This window comes from Alternaria incomplexa (assembly GCF_024043165.1).
Source record: "Alternaria incomplexa strain BMP 0042 chromosome Unknown scaffold_6, whole genome shotgun sequence".
In the NCBI taxonomy this organism is placed as follows: domain Eukaryota; kingdom Fungi; phylum Ascomycota; class Dothideomycetes; order Pleosporales; family Pleosporaceae; genus Alternaria; species Alternaria incomplexa.
In genome coordinates, this window is record NW_026249855.1 from 852,511 (window position 1) to 875,563 (window position 23,053).

Consider the following 23,053-nt stretch of genomic DNA (forward strand, 5'->3'; position numbering starts at 1 on the left):
TGCACCATGCACCACGTGCCGCGTTTACTCTTTACGAACTCACGGTGAGCTCAAGCTCCGGTCAATCTGGACGCTTGGCGGTCCTCTCACCTTGAATATAAACATCAGTCTGAGCCGCCTCTCCTCCAACTTCCATCTCCCTCAGTTCATCTTCTCTTCAACACTCCTCCGCACTACGAACCATCCAGTAAACAAAAACAACTCAAACGACAAACACATCATGTCGGATACCAAGAAGGCCACCGGTACCGGATGGAGTGACCGTGACTTGGTGAGTACCTAATGGCAGCTGCACTCTGTCAATCGCGCGATGCTGACCTTGACTAGCTCTCCAGTCTGCTCTACCTCGTCAACAAGAACGGCTCTGTCTTCAACTACAACGTAAGCCCCATCCTGACTTCTGTAATGCACAGAGTACTCCCCGCTAACGTGACGTAGGAGGGCTGTTACCCAGCCGGTCGCAACGCCAGTGGTTTCAAGCAGAAGATCAACGCACTCAAGAACGTTCTCAAGCCGGAGTGGGAGGCTATGGAGGCGGGAGTACCTGTGTCCGAAGTTACACCCAAGAAGGCCGCAACACCCCGCAAGCGAAAAGTTAAGACTGACGAGGACGGTGATGACGCAGAAGTCACTCCCAAGAAAGGTCGCGGTCGCCCGAAGAAGAAGAAGGAGCCTACTCCTGAGGTTGAGGAGGATCTGGAGAGTGAGGCTGTCAAGGAGGAGGTCAAGGACGATGATGACGACGACATCCTGAAAGAGGCTGAGGATATCTGAACATCCATCCCGATCACTGTGGCATTGCAGGCATGGAGAAGAGGCGATTAACTTGAGCGTTCTGTAACGCATCTCAGCGTCTGGCGTTCGGAATAGGTTCACGGCATACTTTGAATGCTCCGCTGGTCTTGTTTAGCTGCATAGTCAGCTTTCATAGGGCATATGCATCATAGGCATTTTGAACAAATCAAACCAGTATTGAAACCACGTACCTGCTTGATACGTTCTACCATATTAAATCCCTCACTTACCAAAGCGTTGCAATCTCCCAACCCCAAATGACCCACGTGTGCCAGAACTCACCTTCACCTGGTAGCCACCAATGCCAAGCTCATCCTCACCGTCACAACAGCGCTAATTTCACACATAAACCAGTCTCCCACCTTCCATTTCCTTCCTTTCTACTGCCTCGCACTTCATACCATCTTCTGTCTACCGCACAGCACAACACCATCAACAAATTTAAGTACAATCCAGCACCGTCCGCCAGCTTTTCCATCATGTCAGGCGCCAACAGCGGCAAGGCCCTCACTGCCTGGACAGACAAGGAGCGCGTATGCTTTCTCCTACCCTGCACACTATACATGCTGACAAAGAACAATAGCTCGTCTATCTCTTCGCACTCATCGAGAAATCCAACATCACGTTCGACTATAACGTGCGTAACCCCCATCTAAAAACCCATCTTCTTACCTGTGCGAACTAACACAACAAACAGAACACACCCCGCCCCGCCGGCCGTTCCGTCATCGCCTGCCAACGCATGATGGGTCGTCTCAAGGATACCCTCAAGAACGAGTTGGAGGCTCTTATGTCGGGTAACCCCATTGAGGAGGATACCCCCAAGAAGACTTCGACTCCGCGAAAGCGCAAGGCGAAGGGCGAGGCTGCTGCTGACGGAGAGGGTGAAGTCACTCCTGCCAAGCGTGGCCGCAAGAAGAAGGTCTCTGAGGATGTCGTCGGTGACGAGGAAGAGGAAGTCACTCCCGTTAAGCCTGAGCCTAAGGAGGAGGATCTTGAGGAAGACATTTGAGTGGACGGTCGGTTGATCCTTGCGAGCTTCAGTCATTGACATCTTGGCGACGTTGATGCAGCGAAGCGATTCGATCATGCATGTATTCTGATCAGCACATATGGGCAGCTTCAAATCTTTTGAGCATTGCGAGACATGAGAAGCGACATGGAAAGACGATGATTTATGCAAAAAGTTCATGACATTGAGCGAAACAAAGAAAACTTCGATGGGTATCTAAACTATTCTCTCAACAAACTATCAGCCATGAAACATCGTGATATGGGCGCTCCTTCGTAGGGATAGGCCATGCAAGACTCCACACACCATTCAAGCATATATGCAAAAAGAAGATCGACCTCGCACTCGATTACCGTGTATAATCCGGCTTCGTCGCCTTATTGACAATGGGTGGCGGGCCGTCTGTATCCGGGTACGGTAGTGGTGCACCTGGAGGGGGTCTTGCGAAGTGAGAGCCAGAGGGGGGTGACGTGCGTGCACCAGATAGAGGCGGTGGGTGAAGTCCATCCTGCAAAGGTGTCTTAGGTGGTCTAGGTGGAGCGTTGGACATACGATCATCCCAGCTAGGCGCAGAGCTCATCCAGGATACTGGACGCCCCGCTGAGAATTGCTCGTCCGAGCGACGTCCTGGCGACACTAGTTCACCTGAATGCCGAGGGTGGAAGTCGCTGAATCCATCTGTACTCGCCGCTGATTGCGGATATTCGTCTGACGACACAACCAGGAACTTGTCGTTGTCTGATGGCCGGCGCGGTTCTGGCGGAGGGCGGAAGGCGGGATGTATGTTTGTGTAGTATTCTGGCGCGAGCTCTTCGGCTGGTAGTTCGACTGCCATGGGCGCTGGGTCCGGGACTGTGGGAAGAGGCTTGTTCGGTGCTTGAGCGCCTGGCGAGAATGGCGACTCTCCCTTGGCGGCGCGCTCCCATCGCACCTTTGCGAAGTGTATCCTTGCGATCTTCGCAGCCGAGTCCAGCGTCATACCCTGTACTCCCTTGTCCGCCAAGTACATGCGTGTGTTCGTGCTGATTTCCGCGAGTGCATTCCACTCATTCATTCCGAACTCCCCCACACCAACGTTGACGTTCAAGCGGTAGTAGTTCTCAGGGTTGACTTGTCTTTTCGCAAGGTGGTCCTTCATCTCCTTGTGTGTCCTTTCGCAATCTTCGATCTTCTGGATCAATTTCCGTCTTGCCTCTGCAAAGTCGCCCATGCCGCCGGAAACGAAGCCTTCCCACCACAGATGCTGTTGTGCGTTTGTGCCTTCTGGCCGCTTTCCGGTGCCTATGCTTATGAAAACGCCGACTTCGCGCCCAGGCCATTCGTTGCAAACAGCTTCGTCGAGAGCCATAGGCGCTGGGTTGTATTTGCCGGAGCCTTCATCGAGGAAGACGGATTGGCCGATCTGGATTGGCTTGAATGCTAGGGCGGTCGCGCAAGTTGCTCGGCCGGCTTGCCATATCGTGGCGTTTGGTTCGATTGGAGGTTCTTTGCGGGAATCGTAGGAGCGGAGGAGAACCTGGCCGTTGCCAGACTTCTTGGTGCCCTTGTAGACAGCTGTGATGGCACTGCAGACAGTTAGCGCATTGACACATTAACGGCATGCGTCCTACTCACGTTTTAGTGCGCTCTTCTCTGTTGTCATAGAGCTGGGCGTGAGGGTTCCCCCACTTCATGGCGGCTATGCGCATATTCACGGGAGTCATGCCAATCTGGCTGTAGTTGCTGGCATTACTAGCGCTCCTTTGCATGCGGCCCGATATTGCGCTCCCGGGGGTCATGGGCGGTGCATCCTGCCCGTTGTGATTGTCGTTGCCCTCGTCGTCGTAGATTGTGTGTTCGCGCACGCATTGCATGATGGCCTCCTCCAGCTTCGACGCCTTGAATAACGTCGATCGATATGGTATGCCGGCGAATGTCTTGTCGGTCTCGAAGACTCTCCTCGTCATGCGCACGTAGACGTCCTTGCATGTCTCAACGTCCATTCTCAGCCGCCCCAGCATGATGGCGATCAAGCCTCCCGTGCCGGTGCCGACAATGAGATCGAAGTGTTCGCATGGCTTGGGTACTTCGTGCCGTTTTGGGGCTCTGCCTTCAGTTTCGACAAAAGTCCGGTGCATCAATTCCTGGAGGATGATGAGCATGGAGTACCCCCGCACACCGCCGCCGTCTGTCACATGGGTTAGCACCTGCCATACTGAGGCCTTACATCATATCACCAACATACCTAACGACAGAACGCGCAGCGGCGGTCCCTTGGTCGTGTCTTTCCGGCGCACTCCGTTGAGCGCCATTTTCGGTATACGGTATGCGCTGGCTGTGCCGAGGTGTTGTTGATGTTCAGCCTGGTGAGGCGCGTTTGTGTGCATAGAGTCAGGCCTGGGGAAGCGCTGATGCCTGAGGTTATCAAGCTATCTGTTGTCGGTGGGCTGATTTGGCGGCTGAAAAGTGCTGATCTGGTCGTGATACTAAGCAGCAAAGCGTGGCTGAGTGGATTCCAAGCCTGGGCGCGCGCGCTCGAAAGCGCTCAAGAATGGTTGTTGTTGGGTCGGTGGCCAGGTGAGGTGGGCGAGGCGTAGGGAAGAGTCACAGGAGCGACAGGTGATGGGTAGGGTGGTTCACGTGCGAAGGTTAAGAAGATTCTTGACTCTTGCCAGTCGTGGCCAGCAGCCCAGTTGGTTCACAGCGTCGTCACTCGTCATTCGCCAAGCATGACATGAGCCGAACTGCACCGCCACCTCGGTTCCGCTCCTCAGCCCACTAAAACCTGGTTTACCCTGCTATGGCGACGTTGTCAGCGCCCAAGATCTTCCGCCTCTACCGGTTTTACGATAAAAGATCTTCATGCCCTTGCAGCGGCAGGGCCATGGCCCGCTCTGCTTTCAGGAACTCCCCTCCACTCCCACGGCGCGAACCCATGACTGTCCAATCGCCAACTCCTCCGGCCTTGCTTCGGATGGTCACGCTTCCACCAGCGTCGCCTTCTCCGATCGAATAGCCATGCCGAACCCATCCTGATCGAGATGAGTGGAAATGCCTCGTCTCGTCAGTATGGATGTTTCCACCCCATCGGCTGCTGAAGAATTTCGCCGAGATATTGCAACACCAACTCAGCCCCAAACCTGCTGTGGACTCTAGCCACTTTTACGTATCTTGGAATCGTACGACAGGCTTCACGCAGCCCTGTAGTCGGTTTTTGAGTTTGCACGTGATGTTACAGAAGTTAGCTTGCTGATCACGACACCGACGTACCCATACATGAGCTCTGCGTTACAAGCCGGTATGTTGGCCATAGTCTGGCCGAGTAGATGACACGATTTAGTCTCGGGACTGAACCCAAAGTGAAGGAGATGTAGTTGAAATCAGCCCCAGTGAGTGGGTGAGAGACGAGCTGTATTGCTGGTCTGTAGGTGAAGGTGAGCGCGTCCTTCCAGTTTAGGCAGCGTAAAGCAAACGGCCACCATCCGCTAGTCAACCGAGGGTCTCAAGCACAACTTCTTTTGTCAACCACAGCCACGACCCAACTCAACTTCCTCGCCTCCCGAAAACAAGTCTCAACCACTATCGCACCACGATGGCCAACACCTCGCTTCTTCTGGACTTGCCGGCCGAGCTCCGCAACACGATCTACCAACTTGCTCTCACCCACTCGAAGCCGCTGCATTACCGCAAGCCCGAGGGCGATGGAGAAAAATCGTACCTCCACCTTCCCGAAGCACATTCCCAGCAAGTGCACGACGAAACGCCTGTCGAATACAACCAGCTCAAGTACGTTAACAAGCAGCTATTTGCAGAGACTGCTCAAGTTCAACGATATTACGTTCGGCATCAACCCAGACTATCTGCCGTCATCTGACCTCCTGACTGCCTGGGTGACTTCGATATCTGTTGCGAAAAGGTTCTGGATCAAGACTATCACTATCAGATATGAGAACATGGCACCTGAGCAAAGATACCGCAGTACCGATGGTCCAAACACCATCGCACGACTCACACAAGTCTGCAACGACGTCCCTTCCATGAGAGTCAAGTACCACGTGCCTTTCTGGACTTGGGGCTCCTTTCAATCTTCTCGGAGTTGCTTCTACGCCTTTGCAATGGGTCAATCCATTAAGTATTTATACCGCGGCGAAATGTTTCATCTCCTCCCGGACACTGCATCCGCCAATCTGCAGGGATTTGGAGATCGATGGCGAGACTCTGGACGCCCACAAGTGCAGTTAGCGCAATTGCAGGCTAGGAATCTTACATACTTTCCTGACGTACCTGCGGATACTCCAGTACCGATCTTCAAGGAGGATTATACTGTCGCAGAAGGTGACGAGGTCCTTCCGGAAGCAGAGCAGTGGATCGGCAACAAGTACTTCAGAGAGTGGATGGAGCATGGTATCTAGAAAGGGCACCAGTGGTTACCGAATCTAGGCGACAAGGCCTGGTTACGTTCTCGGCCTCACGTCAATCAAGAAAAAGACCGAATGGGTCTGCAGCCTAGATCAACATGAAAACTTACAAGATAGGTGACCTGGCGTCGATGTAGGCTCTAGGCCTGTTCAGTCTTTTTCTGGTATGAGGTGGCCTTCTGATGGGCCAGATACCCCGATGACGATGCCTGGCCTCGGTGTCCGCATCAAGAAACGGTCATGGTACTGGTGGTTGTTCAGGCGAGGTTCATTGGAGCTTTCTCTTTGTCTTAGACAGCATGCTAGCAACAGGCTGAAAAGCTTCGAAGAAATACTACACATCTTCAATGGTCATTCCAAGTTCTTGTCATAATCTCTAGTACTCTACCAATCCGTACTTGATACAGTACATGTGGAGCTGATAATACCATGTACAAGACCAAGAGTCAACATGTCAGCTTAACCGTGCTATTTCTTCTTCGGCACTTCAATAAGTCCCCTAGTTTCCTTCATCCGCCACTGAATCGCCTTCGCAAGCTGATATAGCACCTCCAACGTCGGCATAGCAACCCCAGCCTCCTTACCCGCTCTCAACGGCTCACCCAGCAGATTCTCAAACTCGATGAAGTTGCCCTGTCCGCATTAGCACCTCGCTCTTTTCACGTAAAGCAATAGAACCAGGAGCTCAACTCACCTTCTCCACATCCTGCTGCATACTCGGCTTCAAATAGCTCTCCAGCGGATCAACATGAATAGTCGCCTCAACCACATCCTCCGCCAACTCCACACCACAAACCGCCTTCGCAGCCGCAACAATCTCCCGCATAGCCGGTCTAACAAGGCCATCCAACGCCCCATCAGCAAGTCTCAGCCGTCCGTCATCCAGTCCCGTAATCGCGCAGATGGGGTTCAAACAAGCATTGAACACCAGCTTCTTCCACCTATCGTGCAAAACATTAGGCGAGTACTGACAATCGGTCTTCCCACCTTTCCCATACAACTCCACGAACTCCTCCGCCCGACGCTCCGGCACAGCGGGATTAATGTTGGAAGTGGGAAAAGCGCCGATAAGCAGCTTATCGCCTTCGTCTTGGACGATGTGGCCCGGTGAGGGTTCTGCGCTGCCGATCATGGAGACAGCGGAGAGAATGGGGATGTTGGGATGCGGGCGCAAGAAGGGCTTTTCGATGTTGAGGCCATTTTGCAGGAGGATCAGAGTGGTTTTGTTGCTGTTTTTGGGCAGGGCTGGCGTGATTAGGTCGACGGCGGTGGGGGAGACGTCGGGGATGTTTTTGGTACAGAGGACGACGTAGTCGTATGGTGGGAGGTCTTCTTCGGTAAGGTTGGGGATGGTGTTGCGGACTTGGGTGTGTTAGCTTTTTGGGTGCGGATCGGCAGGTGAATCGCTCATAAGGTTTACAACGTACCAACGCTAGGTCTCCATTCGTCCAATTTTCCATGATCGCAGCTCTCGATTGTGTATCCTTTGTCTTTGACGACGTTGTAGTTAGATCGCAGCACCACGGTCACCGTTGCGAGACCGCCGAATTCGAGGTTGACGGCTGCAATGGCACCGACTGCGCCGCCGCCAATAATGAGGACACTTTTCTTAGTATCAGCCATTGTGTGAGGGGAATCCAGAGGATGATGGAGACTCACATGAGAAGTAGCGTCTGACCCAATCGACAAGATAGGACGCGACGCGTTAGTGGGGTGGAGGGGTAGCCACTACTTAGGAATGGCTCCGTCAGTAACGGTCCGCGCGGCTGTACCTGCTGCATCCAGAAGTCATCACTTGGCACCGATCATGCTGTCACTACCTGCGTTAAGTGGAATTGTTTTGCGGTCCCTTCAATCGAGCTCCATTTGATGCATATGTAGGTTACAGTCCGTAAATTCGTGGCTGGTGACCTTTTGTCGCCAGATCTTCCGCCTCACACGCCTTCATTCTTATCGCACTGATGATTGATGCATTGCTTGAGTCGAAGGTAGAGCCGTCCATTCCATCCGCCCGAAGACTACGCCGAGAGCCCAGCAAAAGAGAGAGAAAGAAGGTACACGCTTAGAAGACGAGAGCGGCACCCTTGGTCTTCTTGTCACCACCGAGCTCGAAGTGCTTGCATCGCTTGAGGGCGAGCTACGAGTATGTTAGCGATTGCGAGGTGGAAGAATGTGAGCGGAGCCTACCTGTGCCTTGGTCTTGCACTGTGTGCACTCTAGACGGAGAACGACCTTCTTGGTGGTCTTCGCTTTCTGCATGGTGTTAGTACTCATCTTTTGAGCTCGAATGCGTGCGATCGTACCTTGTGGAAGACGGGCTTGGTCTGACCTCCGTAACCGGATTGCTTGCGGTCATAACGACGCTTACCCTGCGCGAACAGAGAGGCCTTTCCTGCCTTGTATTCTACACAGTCTCAGTATACGGGTATGCGAGTGTGTGGACGCGGATCACTAACGGGTGACCTTGTGCTGGGTGTGCTTCATGCACTTCTTGCCCTTGCAGTAGGTTCGGCGGGTCTTGGGAACGTTGACCTGGGAAGTCACAGTCAGCATTCAGGCTCAATGCTTTTGAAATTCCCAATTTCCTGTACTGGCGACGAATGCGAAGCGAGCGACCGACGTAAGCGATGGCGAGGGATGTGCGGTGATGCGGAGGTCGCGATTGAGATCATCCTGGTGAGATGTTGCCACCATCAAATGCCAGCATCTACACTGCGCCCGACAGCTGGGTTCAGATGCGGCGCGATACCAAGGGCCCGTGATGGAGTACGTGTTGAGTCGCCGCCTCTTCAACGCCAAGGTCCTCACATGTCCCTTCGCACCAGCAGCCCTCTGTAAGAGACGTTGTACAATCCCAACCCTCTCAGCATCAAGTGTCTTCCGCCACATCTCGGTCTTCTAATGGGGTATCATCGTGTCGAATGTCGCGGGGTAGGAGAATTCGCCTCGCCATCGTCATCGAAGATTCGTGGATTCGTTCGCTCGTCGCACCGGTCGTGGTCCTTCGCAATGTCTCTGGCAGCAAGAATTTCACTCACCATTTTGACGGATTTTGCTCTGTGGTTAGTATGAGCGAAAAGTTGGCGGTGTTGCTGGAGGTGTTGTGGTCGCGCTGGGCCGATATTGCTAGCGTTGTGTGGGCTTCGGCTAGGTTAGTAAGCCGAGACCTGCGCCACTCACCAGCCACAGCCAAGATGTCGAGGGCACGCACCAGACCATCCCCAAACATATTCACTAGTCATTGAGTGTGTTGAAACGATGAAGTGCAGTCGAAGTAAGAATTGAATTGTGGTATCATGCGTGCCAAATAAAGTGCAGACCCCTAATCATATATCATCCTTGACCCATAAACCCGCGATGGGAAACAAATGAAAGCTGCGAGCGTAACGACTAGTAAATCGGATGTCCCTCCTCCCACTTCTGGACCTCCTTCGTATCCTTGGATGCGGACAGTGGGCTGCTACCCATGCCGAGACTGAACCTGCCACTCTCGCGTTTCTCAGGGCTCCGTCCGTCGTCGATGCGCTTCACAGGGCCGACCCATTCCCACATGCGAGCAACGTCACCGCTCGCTGTGGCTCGGACACCTGCACGGATGTTGCTGTTCTTTTCGACCTTCGCCTGCACCCTTGTCCATAGCTTCTGTCGGCGAGATGCGTTGAACTCAGTCCTCAAGACGTCATCTCGCAGTTGTGTCATACTGATACCCTTCTCCGCGCCAGGGTCATAGTAGCTCAACGCGGCCTGGTCCTGGAGTCTATCGTATGCGTCGCTTGCGAGTTGCTTCGCGCGAACTTCCATTGCTCGGTTACTGGTGTATGCGTACTTTCCGTACGATCCAGTGGCAATCAGAATGAGCATCGTTACAATTTGGAGAAGATGTCGTTCAAAAGATTCTCGGAGGGATCTTCGGACGCTGCAGGAGAGGGAGAGCTTGGCGAGGGAGGTGGATGCGAGACGTCGTCCGCCTGTTGTTCTGTTTCCAAGGAAGAGTAACTGATTAGTACAATTCCACGTCAGATATGTTGCACAAGTGGTTGGAGAACTGGAAAGGAAGTACTTACCCATCGGTGCTTTCGACTATCTCCTCTCGCATAGTCAATTCAGGAAAGGCTCTGTCGAACAGCTCACTGAACTCCTGGTCTGTCAAGCTCTTGCTCTTTTGAGAAGCCATCTGCTGCTTCAGATCTCCTTCGCTAACTTCAGGGCTTTCCACTGGATTCCCTGCCGCATCTGGTTCCCCACACTCATACTGGGCCTTTCGTTGTCGCAGAATCTCCACTGCCTTGTTCGCGATACCGTTCACCTTCCGCGTCTTCTCGCTGTCTGGCTCACACGTCGGAGGGAGAGGAACCAGGCCACCGAGTGACAGCGGATGGTCCTTCATGATGAAATCGGGATCGCACCTCAGAGTCAACCCGCGGAAACACTGCGCGTGTGGTGGGCAGGGCTCACACTGCGGGAGGAGCTGATCTGCCCAGCTCGGTAGCTCCATACCACCAAGTCCAGTAGCATCTCGTCCGATGCCACAAAAGCCAACATCGATCTTTTCCTGACGCCAGACGCCAGCGAAAGCGGCTGATGCTGTGAGGAGTAGAGTTCCGGCCATTGCTTTGATCGTACCAGTGGCTTTGCCCTTTTGCCTCCGTCTGCGTGGAGGCAGAATGTCGACCTCGCCAGCCTTTGCACGCTCGCGCACTAGTTCAAGTTGCTCTTCTGGAGTGAACTCCTCGCCGGCATCTGCAAGATCGTCTTCCTGATGCTGTGTACGTGGGTCCGCCACATCAAACGTTCCACGTGTAGGTACCATGATGCCCTCGTCTAGTTGTTCAGCCTTGGGTTGGACGGTCCTCCGGCGGTGCGCATCGCTCTTGCGCCGCTCCTGCTGACCAAATCCAGTAGTTCTCCTACGCCGGTCGCGCGATATGGTATCTGGTACTGCAGGAGAGCTTCCGCTTTGGAACGGGTTTTCCTGGGTGAAGGGGCTGGCAGCGTCGTTGCGATGCCATGCTTCAGGCTCAGGCGTGGGCTCTTTGGGTGCAGGAGTGACGCTCTTGCGTGTGCGTCTAGCCGCAGGCCGCTCGTCCACCTCGGGCTCAAGCGCTCTGCTGTGTTTGGCAGGGACAGCGCGCGCGGGTGTCTTGGCGCGTGGTGCCGGCACCTCTGCCTCCTCTGTTGGCTCGCGCGTTGTTCGTCGGGTTGTGCGTCGTGTCTTCGCAGGCGTAGGCGCAATAAGGGTTTCGTCCTCGGCGTCGTCTGTCTCGACCGTACTGGCTGAACTGGAGGGGACGTCTACGATGCCCCGCGTCGATCGCTTCGTGTGTGCCTGCATCCGCTGGACTTTGGACTTCTGAGGGAGGACCAGGTCGACGAACATGCCAACCAGAGCGGGCTTCTTTGCCGAGGACGGATACGTGACGCCATGTCGCAGCAAGATGCTCCTCAGTTCCGGGACTGTTATCTTGCTGGGGTCAACGCCATCTTCATAGTACCAGTACTCTCCGCGCGCGTCAGCCATGTCGATGTGCTGGGGTCCTTTTTTGTCACGGAATTAAGTTTACGGTTGAGCGGGGCCGGCGACTGAGACAGTTGTAGGGCGGACGTGAGACAGGCGTAGGTTGGCTCGTGTGGTCGCTGTGATGGGCGATAGGCAGACTTGGGAAAGTCTGCGCAGCTTGTTTGTGATGTCACCGAGGCAACTGCGGGCCCGTGCGCTAGCCGCGGCTGCTTTCATCTCATTCACCTCTTTCATCCACTTGCACACGACAAACATCACAGCTGCTGATGAAACAAAGGAGAACTGCGAACGACGAATCACAAACCAGTCGCCTAACCTCCTACGCGTGTGAAGAAGTCGAACTTTACCACAAGAATAAGGCCCTGCGGAGGCTACATCAACAGCTATTAAGGCACGCCTATCGCGAGTTTACAGTCGTCACCTTCAAAGGACAGCATCACCGATGCGAATTATATGGATGAGGTATATGAATGCACGTAGCTGCTCATTGATCTGCGTCTTCTCGCGGGTTAGCTCGTCTACAAAGTAGACATGATCTGGGGGAAAGTTCCCTTATAGACCCTCCGCCACCCACTTCCTAATCGTCGCTGTCCATATCGGCGAAAGATCTTCCCCTTTATTGTTGAAGTGAGCTCCTGTGCGTACGGGGACTTCCTCCGATTCTAGGATATCTTCCATGGGGAAGAAGTGCAAATTATCCGCCCGTAAACTCTCATGTAATGGTTGCGACGTCTCGCCCTTTATATCAAATACGTTCCACCCTCTTACGATCTCCAACCCTTTTTCTATGACTGGTCTGGCGTTCGGTTCCATAGGCCAGAGTTCGGTCCTTGAGTCACCTAAGAGAAGCTCTGATAAGGCAACCCCAAGTGCGATTACCATGAGAGGAACGACAGGTCCATTAGAGGCTGTCTTCAGCACTTTGGCGCTGAACATTGACCATTTGAATTCCACGGTAATATATGGCATCTGTCTGCACAGTTTCGCTAGTCGACACATGTTGGCTTGGTTGTCGATCTGTGTGAGGGCCGTTTTGCCTGGATTATTCCTTTGCGTCAAGTACTCGTTCACATCAGCGTCGGTATTTTGCAGAGCCACAGTTCGGAGCCATTTGTGTTTCTCTTCTGGAAGAGATGCGAGAAGCGCAAAGAATTGTTCGGTGGCAGTGGTCTTGCCTTCGGCCCGGGTAGAGATCGTGATGGTAGTATTGAACTTCAACTCAAGGTGTGCGCACTCCTGGTGTAGCTGTTTATTGACATACTGTAGCTGATTGAGCTGTTTGTGGCCGGAGGTGTCGTTTGTCGTGTACTTTAGCGTTGCGTCTGGTGTGGTTAGGACGTATTCGTAGATAACGTTCCGGAGCTCGGGAGGAAGAAGGAAGAGGCGGCTCTTGGTCGCTGGTTTTACAGCTTCCGGTTTCGACATAAACGACCAGATGAAATCTGAAAACATGTTCGACCTAATTGGCATGCTTTCTGTGTTGGTAGAAGATTTGGGGAGCAGATTACGTTGGTAGGGGTTGAGTGATTGGTGGATTCGTGAGTATTTGTAGATCAAGAAGAGTTGTGATGTGGTTGTTATGTAGAAGGGAGGAAGCCCTTGTATATGTAGTAGAGGGTTACAAATAGTGAACGCTCGTGAGTGAAACTCACGATCGATACGATCCGACCCAACAGTGTTGTCAACGTGAGGCTAACCACTTCAACAGAGGCAAAGCGCGATCTAGAGCTTTTCAATTTACGAAAGAGTACTCACTTGATAGTATCGTGAATGAGTTGAATGCAGTGACCTTTTTTACCTAGAGTCTCTAGTGGCTCATCCCTTTAAAGCATCCCACTTCCACCCCCTGAATGCTCCTCTCCTCTCCAAGCAGAATCTAAACCCACCCATTCTCTAAAAAAGTCTGCGCCTGATACTTGACTTCGACACGAAGACGTTACTCTAATTTACCCAGCCCAAGTACGGTACAAGCAGACAAGCAGACGAATTTAACAACATGTCCACGGAATCGCCCCTGCTCAAACTCCCCGGTGAACTGCGAAACAGTAAGTCAGAGCTCTGGAGTGATTTTTCGTTCCAACGTCGACGTTGAATGGTGCACTGGTCATGCGCTAACTATGCTATTCCAGAAATATACGAGCTTGTGCTCACTTCACCAAGTCCGCTCTACCTTCACTCGCCGGAAGCACCCCGGCAGGTTGTGCGGCACTCGGAAAATCTCGGTGCACTCGGAACACCGTCTCCTGTCAAGCGCTACGTTGAGTTCAACATGCTCAAGTATGTGAACAGACAACTTTACTCGGAGACTGCGGGCTTGGACTTCAAGTACAACAGCTTCAAGATTAAGCTTGGGCGTCCGAAGCCTGCACAAGATGGACAAGACACCGAGATCTTGCGAGGTCCGAGAGTTTGTAAGGCGTCTCAGGTTAAATTCGACAGGGGCTATTTGGATGACATTAGCAAGAGCGCATGGTCTCAGGGACAGCGTCTCGAGATCATCTGGCAGCATGCTATAGATCTTTGGGAAGATGCATGGTGGAATCCTGGTTGCCGGGAAGGTCCGGGATATCGAGTAGAGAACGAAGAATAAGAATTGAGAATGGTGCGACGCCACCTCGAGAGCCTTTTCCAGTAGAAATAGGTAACCAATGAGGCTTTTCCGAATAGTATAAACCTCCGTTTCCCTCTACAGCTTGCTATCACGTAGGCGTTTATTACTTGAGGCTTGAAGGGTGAAAAGTTCCGGGGCGCGATTGTAGCTTCGTGTTGCTTTAGTTGCTCTACCTCTAAAAGCTCTCATACTTCACCATAGCTATCTACCTCTCTACCCCCTGTACAGCCCTCGGAATCACATACGCGGCCCATTTCTCCTTGCTATCCGCCTCTCTCCATACATCCATTCCACCTGCAACTCCATTCTCATCAATTTGCCAATCGCCTCTCTCCACCATACCCGTCCAGCTCTTCAACACATCGACAAGACTATGATCATGCTGCTCCTCAAGCGGCTGATATCCAGGACGATACAAATCTACATGGCTGTCTTCACCACCCTTTTTTCTTCCAAACTTGCTGCCATCAGTCCTCCTTGCATAACCATTTGCTCCAATACCAAAAGGTAAAATTAACCTACATTCGTCCTCGGCTGTCGTCTCCCAATGTGGGAGAAGGTATAGGCCCGCAGTATGGGTTTTCATACGGTCGAATCCAGGGAATGGATTGTCTATTTCTTCGCCAGTGACAGTGTTGGGATTGAAGCGAAATAGGAGGATAGGAGGCCGGTCGGAGGTAGACGAGAGATAAGAACCGAATGGCTGATCGGAGAATATGGAGGTAGTTACTTCGAGACCTGGGGCTATGTTTCGGAAGCGTGGGCGTCGTGCCTGTCGGAGGAAATCGTAGGTGAAGTTATGGGGAAGACTCATGCTTTGAAGTATGCTCTCTTCGACCAGCCCATGTACAACTTGTTCAGCTTCTGCGTGCTCGGCCGTGGAAGGCATCCGAGTTTCGATAGTTTCTACTAGACGATTGAAAGCCTCCACATTCTCTTCCAGCATGGATTTGCTGTACGGGATAAACTCCCAAGGGTCGTAGCGCTCATTGCCAGATTTTTCGTGTATAGCTTTGGGCGCAGCAACGATCTTCCCTTTCCGAATCTGGCCCAGCCAGAACTCCAGAGCGGTTTCCAATGGGTACCACACTTTCTGTTCAAAGACCTCATCTGCGTCATGGATGCTTGGGCTCAAGATACAGAGGTTCGCTTCTTGATCATATCTGTACGACAAGATTAGCACATTCCGGACCAAGACAGTATGCGGCTGTCTGATTTAACTTACACCAGTCCGCACCAGTGACCCGAGAAGTTGTTCATCTCGTAGAGAACCAAAAGATTGCCATCTTCTCCATCGTCTGACCAATCTTCCGCTTGCTCAAACATGAAGTTTGGCGAAGCGAGATTTTGTAGCCAGTAGAAGAAGGATAGATCGACTACACTTTCAGAATAACCAATAACTCGAGCTTCTTGGAGAAACCGAACAAGATCAGGTGAAAGCTGGGAACGAACAGCCTCGGCATCATCACCAAAGGTTTCGAACCATGGCTTGCAAGTGGCTTCGAGAGACTCGAGACTGCGACCTGAGCCGACCCAGCCGTGCCGCAAAATCTCGTTGTGTAGCGCGATGCATCTTTCGACATTCATGATCAACAGTCAATGTGAGACAGCAAGGGCGGAACCTCATGGCGCGATTCGGAACGACATCCATCGTAGCGCAGTTTTGATGTGCCTCACTCCATGTGGGGTGTAAGAGGCCACCGTGTGCACGACGGCATGAGGCCAACAGACACTAATCCCAGAGCGGCTAGTACCAGCAGCGATGGATACTACCTAGGTATGAAAGGGAGCCCTTCGCGCTGCAAACAACTCTGAAATGCTTTTCAAACGCCAGGTAAAGTCTCATTGATTCTCCAGCGATAAATGTTGCTCGGTCCCTCGAATTGCCCACGGCTGGTGACATGACTCGCGTTCCATCCAGCCCTCATAGGCGCAGCTCGGAAAATCAACTTCGAAAAGACAACGCCACTTCCTTAGCGTCCTCTCCCCAAGCGGGAAGCCGCATCTCCGCTAACACCTGGGTCGCAGCTGCTGCGGTTCTCCTTGCGGCATCGAGGCGTTGGCGTTCTTCTTCTCGGTCCCCTTGGTAGATCTTGGAAGATGCGGCACGGCAAGTGCGCCCGCGCCGCAACCAATGTCATGCCAAAGGCATCCATTCACATATCTCAAGAAACAGTTGCACCTAGCGACAGCTTGAGTTCATGTCACCATGCGAAATTGCTGACAGACTCGCCATTCGAAGCTTTCTAGCTCGCACTAGTTGTGGGGTAGGCCTCGGCTTAATGTAGCTTAATCTCGACACCCTGCCAGATCGGCCTTCCTCCATTTGCAAGCCCGCCATCATCTCGTACCTGTATGGACTTAACTCGCCGGCATCGAACCATGTGCCGCGGACGCGGTGACGAAAACCGGGTCGCCATCTCCGCGTCTGGCTGAGACAAGGCGCAATGTGTCCCGGACCGTTTGGCCGTTACTAGGTCCACAACTATATGTGAAAAGGCGGCGAAAACATATAGATTGATTGAGAACAGTGGTCACGCAGCGCACATTGAGCACATACTCAATGTAGAATGCCGGACATGTGCCTTTTCCCCGATATTGATGTGCAGCGCTCTAAGCACGAAATGGACGCCTCGCCTCCAGATTCGGGTCGAGATACTTTGAGCATTGGCTTGAGGCGGTCTTTAAGTAGCGTCATGAATAGCTCAGCTGTCGGTATCTCAACTGCCAGTTGTCACAGTCTCTCCAAACAAGGATCTTTTCATTTTCAGTCGTCAACATGTTCGGAAAGACAGCTATCATCAACGCGCTCGTGAGCGCCGTGTCCGCAGGTTCGTCCGCCCACACATCGCATGTTACATGTTATTGACTAGAGATAGGCACAATCCTGTGGGATGGTCGCTTCAACGACATGACCACTTCCTCTGATCTGGACAAATGGTCGTGGGCAAACCAAGTGGGCAGTAAGTGCTGCAGTCAAGCTACACAGCGAACACAGCTGACGTTCGCCTCTTTCTCTGCCAGACTACCAGTACTACATCCACGGCTCAGGCGCGACCACCAAATACGTAAATCTGTCACCGAACTACAAGAACTCTGGCGACACTGGCAGCAAGCAAGGTGCTAAGATCACGATCGATAACACGGCCAAGTGGAACAGCGACATGTGGAGGACAGAGCTCATCCCTCAGACGAAGGCTGCTATCAACCAAGGCACAGTCTACTACCATTTCTCGATCAAGAGGTCTACAACCAACGTCCCAAGTGCGACGAACGAACACCAGATTTGTTTCTTCGAGAGCCATTTCACGGAACTGAAATATGGATGGGTCAACGGAGAATCTGGCACTAGCAACACCAACTTGTAAGATGATCTAAATGTATTGACTCATATTGGGTTTGATACTAATTCCAACACAGGCAATGGATGGTGGGTGGCCAAAGCAAGTGGAAGGTCGAGCTCAAGGCCGACGAGTGGCATAACGTCGCTTACGAGATCAACTTCTCCTCCGTAAGTCGCAATCATTTATAAAGTGACCTTGAGCACATACTGACTTTTAATGTCAACCCCTAGAACCAAGTCACCTTCTGGCACTCCACCGGCAACAGCACGCTCACCAAGACTGCTGGACCTTTCTCCACCAGCACTTCTTCCAACGGCGCCGACTGGCATCTTGGTGTTCTTCGTCTGCCCCGCCAGGGTAACGATGGAACGGGTGCCGAAGACTGGTTCTTCTCGGGAACGTACATTGAGAGCGGCCCGCTCACAACTTCGGTTGCTAGCCCTGCGGCATAGATGCACTTCACGGCGTGACTGTAGAGTCGAAGCGCGTGTACATACTGTAGTAATTTGCATTTGGAACGTAGCATTGTAGAGCTGAAATCGTATCATTATAGTCCGTGAGCTATTAGATCCAAAACACTGCGCTGTCGATTCCTCCATCCGCCTTTGTATACTGCGAGCATGTTGTCCAATCTCCATGGCTCTAATACCCCTGCTCAAACCAGTCTTTGGCCACGGGTAGCAAGTCTTCGACCCTATCTCGCAAACCCGGCATCAACTCCTTTCGTTCAATGCCATCTTCTTCGCGAAGAGGCCGAACCACAACCTTGTCCAAATCTTAATCTTAGAAGAACAGCCTAGCTCATGCTAGTAGCGGGTCCATTGTGATGATCTTGGCAATCTGCCCGTACAAAAGCGCTCTTGGTACTACCAACTGAAGACAATGTTCGGCGTCCCACTTACTGCACGAGTAGCGAGAGAATAAAATTCCGCCCAGCCTCCAGTACTCCTGCTATGACACTCTATCAGAAAGCGGGGATGCATTTCTGCGTCGATTTGGAGACCATATAGATCCTCAAAGCGGTAATCTGTGACTTGCTGGTGGATCTTTTGGATCCATAGTCTTCTCTTTCCCACGACGCTGTTGTAGAATCTGGTGAGGTGTTTCGGCGGACCCCGGATGTGTATATCGTTGTGGCGAATGACCAACACTTTGGTCTCGTTTCGAAGCTTTTTGTTGACAAACTGGAGCTGGTTGGCGACCACATGTCCATTCACTCTGATCGGCCCTTGGTGTATCGTCTTCTTGGTGTCTGACACTGGCTTGTTGGTAGTCAGATTCGTCTCTGAGATTTTTCGTCGCTTCCTCATGGGAGCGTCATCATCCGACTCTTGAACAAGACCTACTGGTGCGGGGGTTTCGCTAAGTCTTTCTACGTCTTCTTCAAATTTTTGAGGATGGAGACATAGCCAGCCCACACCCAGTTTGTCCTCGCGATAGAAGATTCCCTCATCGATGGTGAGTGCGTATTCAAAGATCCTGTTGCGTAGCTCGCCGGGTAGCTGGAGAAGGCGTGAATCTACCCCTGCGTTCCGCACAGGGGCTTCAGTATGCTTCGTTGACATGATATCGTGTGACTGGGGAATACAGTACTTGGACAATAGTGCAGTCGATTTGTCGCGTGCTTGGGGAGATGCACAAGCTATTTGGAGAGATAAGTGGTAGGTGATGTGGAATGAATTATACCAGTAACTTCAGAGAGGCAGAAGCGCATGAAAAATCCTGGCTCCTGACACAGTCTCTGCCTAGTCCCCATTTTGCATCTGAGCAAATGAGAGGAAGTATACTCTGCGGCTTTGCTCTTCATACGCTGTGATTCGCTGTACCCCGTTAATCGCATGTTATGGTGGTGGTGGACCAAGCGACTAAGCATAGAGATTGAATCAATGGTGTCGAGTATACAATTCCACTGGTATTGGCCCGATCAGTACCAAGGTTGAGCAGGAAGAAACTGCGCCTTAAGACGAAGCGCAATAGAACCTTCTTCAAAATATGACGTGTGCTAATTCAGCTTGAGGCACTCGCTGCTTTGACGGACGGTGCAGCATGTCGCGATAGAGTTTGCGAAATCCATGGGTACTACCTGCGAGGCTCACCGCCGCCGCGATGTCTACCCAGGTGAGTTCCAGGCCTGGGGAGGATACAACGGCCTTGGAAGATGGATGGTCGATAAGAGAGAGAGGAATGACGTGTCAGCACCAATCACGATCTCCGCAACCCAGCTTACCACGCGCAGCTTTAGCGCGATTCATCAACCTCGGCATACCTCCACATTATAGCATTCCACGACCGAGTCGCAACCCGAGCTACTACTAGATCAACCCCAGACTCCGCCCGTGATCACTTCTATCGCATCACCATAGCCATACTCACCAGTCCTTCACCGACAAGTCCCTCCAAAGGTCCCTAACTAAACGCGACCGTCGCGACCTCCTCTCACATTTCAAACGCCGAAGTACCTCTCCTCCGTTGCCGTCGCGCCGCCGCTGCCGAAACGCGTCCATAAGCCCACCATGTCCGAGTCTCTCACCACCAAGCAAGTCGCCGAGCACAACACAGTCGAGAAGGGACTGTACATAATAGTCGACAACGATGTATACAAGATGGATTCGTTCGTGGATGAGCACCCAGGTGGCGCTAAGATTCTGAAGAGAGTGGGCGGAAAGGATGCTAGCAAGCAGTTCTGGAAGGTACGTTATAGCCATTACACATAAAAGGCGACAGGGGAGGAATGCCTGGGACGATTCGTTACGCGCGGTCTTCCAGGGCCGGATTTGCTGTTGCGCGTTTGGTCTTGGTGCCGCCGCGCTGGTGGCACTCGGTACTCGGTACCAGCGGAATCATGGCAGACTGGACCCTTGATTTGATCATCGAAAGTGCCTTATCGCACATGAAGTTTGGATTTGCTGACCGAGACACAGTACCACAACGAGAGCGTATTGAAGAAGTACGCACCCAAGCTCAAGATTGGCACAGTCAAGGAGGAGTCCAAGTTATAGATACACAATTAATTATACCAATGATCACTATTCAATTCACTTACATTGCACGTCTCCTTGTATATTCGCATCAAATACCCAATCCATGAAGAAATGCGATGCCATGACGCGATGTTCACCGCCTGTTGCATGTTCATTCACTACACCAGCAAGAATACCACGAGATCAATGCAAAACTATAAATTACGACAAAATTCTACTCTATGGACGTATTGGTATAATGCGTTCTCTCTGATTCAAAAGCAAAAAGCTCGCAAAAACAAACATGCCGTGGGTATCGTGATATAGCAAACGCCTGTTCTCAATGCTGCGCGAAAATATGCCAAAATCGTTGCTGCGTAATGTCACTCTTGTTCTCTCTCCCAATCTCTGCTCTTCTCGTCTAGAAGCACGTCCACCGCTTCTTCACGCCTGGTCTTGAGTTCGGCCTGGGTGTAGGACTCGTCCGCGGCCGCGCACTGTCCTTCTCATTCATATGCGCGTCATCCAAATCGTCCATGCGATAGCGGCGCACAGATCCAGCGTCCGACTGATCTTTCTCGTAAAACTTCTCTTGCGGGCCTGAGACACATCGCGGTGTTACTTTGCGGAAGAAGCCTCGTAGACCGCTGTTGGCTTTGTCGATTCTTTCGTATTCGCGTTTGCGCGTGCATGGTGATGTCCAGTGCATGGTTGTGTTGGTATTTTCTGCGTCGATTGTGTCTTCGCTTTGGCGGGGCATGGATGTTTCTTCCACTACGCGTAGACTGTCTGAGCTGAAACGCGTTGCTGCGCTGGGAAAACCGAATGCGTCGCCGTGAGACATTGTCGGGCTTGGAAGACCGGAATTTGACTGATAGGATGGATTTGAGAAGATGCTGCAGCTGCGAAAGTGCAGAGCGAGAACATCGTCGACATCTTGGCTGGTTGTGGTGGCGGGGGGTGTTTGGAAACTCTTCACTCGGTAGTGGCGCGCAGGTCTTGATGGGTCCACAATAGTACAGGAAGTGCGTCGCGATGAGGGCTTTGAGCCATGGCCACGGCTCTTTGATCTGCTGTTTGAGTTTTCTGATGATGTGGTGGACTGTTGTCGTAATGGTCGTGAGCGCTGCTCTGATACTGGTCGTCGTGGCTCCATGTCTGCAACCTGGAGAGGAGCGATCGATTCGACTTTATTTCTGCGATGTTTGCTATGCCGGATGGTATTGTTGTTGCACAGTGGTTCTTGGCTGGGTATCTTAGGGAGATAGGAACCCGCAACACTATCAATTCGATTCATCGCCGATCTATCAAAGATCGAGAACGGGGAGTGACGTAGATGTGAGGTGTCTTAAAGGATATTGAATCGGTAATATTGTCTTAGTGGTGAATAATTTCGGTACTCGTCTAGGTCGGATATCAGTATCGGAATAGGAAGGTTCTGTGCTCAAGGGGTAAAAGCCCATACCAGCAGCCAGTGCCAACACCGAAACACACAGATTTGGATTCCTCGCGCGAACGGCACACACAAGCGGTATAAGAGAATGAAATCTGGAATCACAGGCGGGCTATGTGACGCCAGTGATTGTTGGGTCAGTCAAGTGACGAACCGCGGGACCCGCCTGGAGGACTATTGAATCAACCGCGGTCAGTAGGAGGGAAACTAGAGCCTAGTATATAAAGAAGAGATCAAAACGTCCCAAATGTCGATCTTGGCCGTTGGTTGGCCCAGACCCTGCCAGCATGCAGCGAGACGCACGGCATGCACGATCTCTTGACGAGTTTGAGCCGAGCGCGTGGGCACCTCTACGAAAAGGGTTGGGAGTTCACCGCCTCCCAGGACTCGATTTCCGGGGCCTGAATAGACTAGGCGCGTGAAAAGACTAGCGGCGCGATTAAACTGGAGAAGGATTTCGCTAGCTTCCGTGCGTTCGAGACGGAGCATGACAGATGCACTAAATATGTCACAATCAGAGTCGCACATGGGGGGCAGAGGACGAAACATTCAAGTATGATGTCGTCGACTTTCACATGCCAGTGGTGATGTGGTTGCGCGTGAGAGGCCACACACACAGCTTCGGACGCTGATCACTTCGGGTTGGCTCGTGATAAGGGAAGGAGGGCGCGAGGCCATGTCGAATAGACGCGAGTGGCAGCCTCGTCTACCGACAAGTCGATCCGGCACAACCTTGGGAGTGCAGCACGGACGGCGGGAAGGACCGAATCAAATCAAAGAACGACAGGCCAGCGACATCGGGCCAAGATGGCCCACGCTCGACTCAGGCAAGCGCACGCGGAAATGTCGAGCCTGAAAAGTAAAGGATGCCAAATGAAGCGCTGCGCATGGCGTCGTGGGCATTGCTGAGAGGGGCGTCAGGGAAGATTACACCAAACCGCTGCGGCGGGTACCGGCGCAGAA

General features: G+C 52.4%; 12 protein-coding genes across 12 annotated transcripts; 6 read left to right on the plus strand and 6 right to left on the minus strand.

Annotated features, from left to right (window-relative positions):
- Positions 1 to 220: 220 nt before the first annotated feature.
- J4E90_004837 (uncharacterized protein) lies at positions 221 to 774 on the plus strand (the record flags this gene model as incomplete). The annotated part of the gene is made up of 3 exons (XM_051434398.1): positions 221 to 271; positions 328 to 381; positions 439 to 774. 3 exons carry the CDS (start codon positions 221 to 223, stop codon positions 772 to 774), a joined length of 441 nt encoding a protein of 146 aa, XP_051291654.1.
- A 500-nt stretch (positions 775 to 1,274) lies between these two features.
- Positions 1,275 to 1,807, plus strand: J4E90_004838 (uncharacterized protein; the record flags this gene model as incomplete). The annotated part of the gene is made up of 3 exons (XM_051434399.1): positions 1,275 to 1,328; positions 1,379 to 1,432; positions 1,493 to 1,807. The coding sequence occupies 3 exons, from the start codon at positions 1,275 to 1,277 to the stop codon at positions 1,805 to 1,807; spliced, it is 423 nt and encodes a 140-aa protein (XP_051291655.1).
- A 349-nt stretch (positions 1,808 to 2,156) lies between these two features.
- On the minus strand, positions 2,157 to 4,098 carry J4E90_004839 (uncharacterized protein; the record flags this gene model as incomplete). Its single annotated transcript, XM_051434400.1, has 3 exons — positions 2,157 to 3,372; positions 3,422 to 3,974; positions 4,032 to 4,098. 3 exons carry the CDS (start codon positions 4,096 to 4,098, stop codon positions 2,157 to 2,159), a joined length of 1,836 nt encoding a protein of 611 aa, XP_051291656.1.
- A 1,280-nt stretch (positions 4,099 to 5,378) lies between these two features.
- Positions 5,379 to 6,198, plus strand: J4E90_004840 (uncharacterized protein; the record flags this gene model as incomplete). The annotated part of the gene is made up of 2 exons (XM_051434401.1): positions 5,379 to 5,572; positions 5,730 to 6,198. The coding sequence occupies 2 exons, from the start codon at positions 5,379 to 5,381 to the stop codon at positions 6,196 to 6,198; spliced, it is 663 nt and encodes a 220-aa protein (XP_051291657.1).
- Positions 6,199 to 6,672: 474 nt separating this feature from the next.
- On the minus strand, positions 6,673 to 7,827 carry J4E90_004841 (uncharacterized protein; the record flags this gene model as incomplete). Its single annotated transcript, XM_051434402.1, has 3 exons — positions 6,673 to 6,837; positions 6,899 to 7,566; positions 7,632 to 7,827. 3 exons carry the CDS (start codon positions 7,825 to 7,827, stop codon positions 6,673 to 6,675), a joined length of 1,029 nt encoding a protein of 342 aa, XP_051291658.1.
- Positions 7,828 to 8,266: 439 nt separating this feature from the next.
- Positions 8,267 to 9,245, minus strand: RPL44 (40s ribosomal protein L44e; the record flags this gene model as incomplete). The annotated part of the gene is made up of 5 exons (XM_051434403.1): positions 8,267 to 8,341; positions 8,392 to 8,457; positions 8,508 to 8,608; positions 8,661 to 8,736; positions 9,243 to 9,245. 5 exons carry the CDS (start codon positions 9,243 to 9,245, stop codon positions 8,267 to 8,269), a joined length of 321 nt encoding a protein of 106 aa, XP_051291659.1.
- A 349-nt stretch (positions 9,246 to 9,594) lies between these two features.
- J4E90_004843 (uncharacterized protein) lies at positions 9,595 to 11,722 on the minus strand (the record flags this gene model as incomplete). Its single annotated transcript, XM_051434404.1, has 2 exons — positions 9,595 to 10,180; positions 10,269 to 11,722. 2 exons carry the CDS (start codon positions 11,720 to 11,722, stop codon positions 9,595 to 9,597), a joined length of 2,040 nt encoding a protein of 679 aa, XP_051291660.1.
- Positions 11,723 to 12,274: 552 nt separating this feature from the next.
- On the minus strand, positions 12,275 to 13,192 carry J4E90_004844 (uncharacterized protein; the record flags this gene model as incomplete). Its single annotated transcript, XM_051434405.1, has 1 exon — positions 12,275 to 13,192. One exon carries the CDS (start codon positions 13,190 to 13,192, stop codon positions 12,275 to 12,277), a length of 918 nt encoding a protein of 305 aa, XP_051291661.1.
- A 526-nt stretch (positions 13,193 to 13,718) lies between these two features.
- J4E90_004845 (uncharacterized protein) lies at positions 13,719 to 14,312 on the plus strand (the record flags this gene model as incomplete). The annotated part of the gene is made up of 2 exons (XM_051434406.1): positions 13,719 to 13,767; positions 13,852 to 14,312. 2 exons carry the CDS (start codon positions 13,719 to 13,721, stop codon positions 14,310 to 14,312), a joined length of 510 nt encoding a protein of 169 aa, XP_051291662.1.
- A 226-nt stretch (positions 14,313 to 14,538) lies between these two features.
- Positions 14,539 to 15,920, minus strand: J4E90_004846 (uncharacterized protein; the record flags this gene model as incomplete). Its single annotated transcript, XM_051434407.1, has 2 exons — positions 14,539 to 15,496; positions 15,559 to 15,920. The coding sequence occupies 2 exons, from the start codon at positions 15,918 to 15,920 to the stop codon at positions 14,539 to 14,541; spliced, it is 1,320 nt and encodes a 439-aa protein (XP_051291663.1).
- Positions 15,921 to 17,112: 1,192 nt separating this feature from the next.
- Positions 17,113 to 18,129, plus strand: J4E90_004847 (uncharacterized protein; the record flags this gene model as incomplete). Its single annotated transcript, XM_051434408.1, has 5 exons — positions 17,113 to 17,164; positions 17,213 to 17,296; positions 17,358 to 17,697; positions 17,754 to 17,844; positions 17,908 to 18,129. The coding sequence occupies 5 exons, from the start codon at positions 17,113 to 17,115 to the stop codon at positions 18,127 to 18,129; spliced, it is 789 nt and encodes a 262-aa protein (XP_051291664.1).
- A 2,061-nt stretch (positions 18,130 to 20,190) lies between these two features.
- Positions 20,191 to 20,676, plus strand: J4E90_004848 (uncharacterized protein; the record flags this gene model as incomplete). The annotated part of the gene is made up of 2 exons (XM_051434409.1): positions 20,191 to 20,367; positions 20,599 to 20,676. The coding sequence occupies 2 exons, from the start codon at positions 20,191 to 20,193 to the stop codon at positions 20,674 to 20,676; spliced, it is 255 nt and encodes an 84-aa protein (XP_051291665.1).
- Positions 20,677 to 23,053: the final 2,377 nt, after the last annotated feature.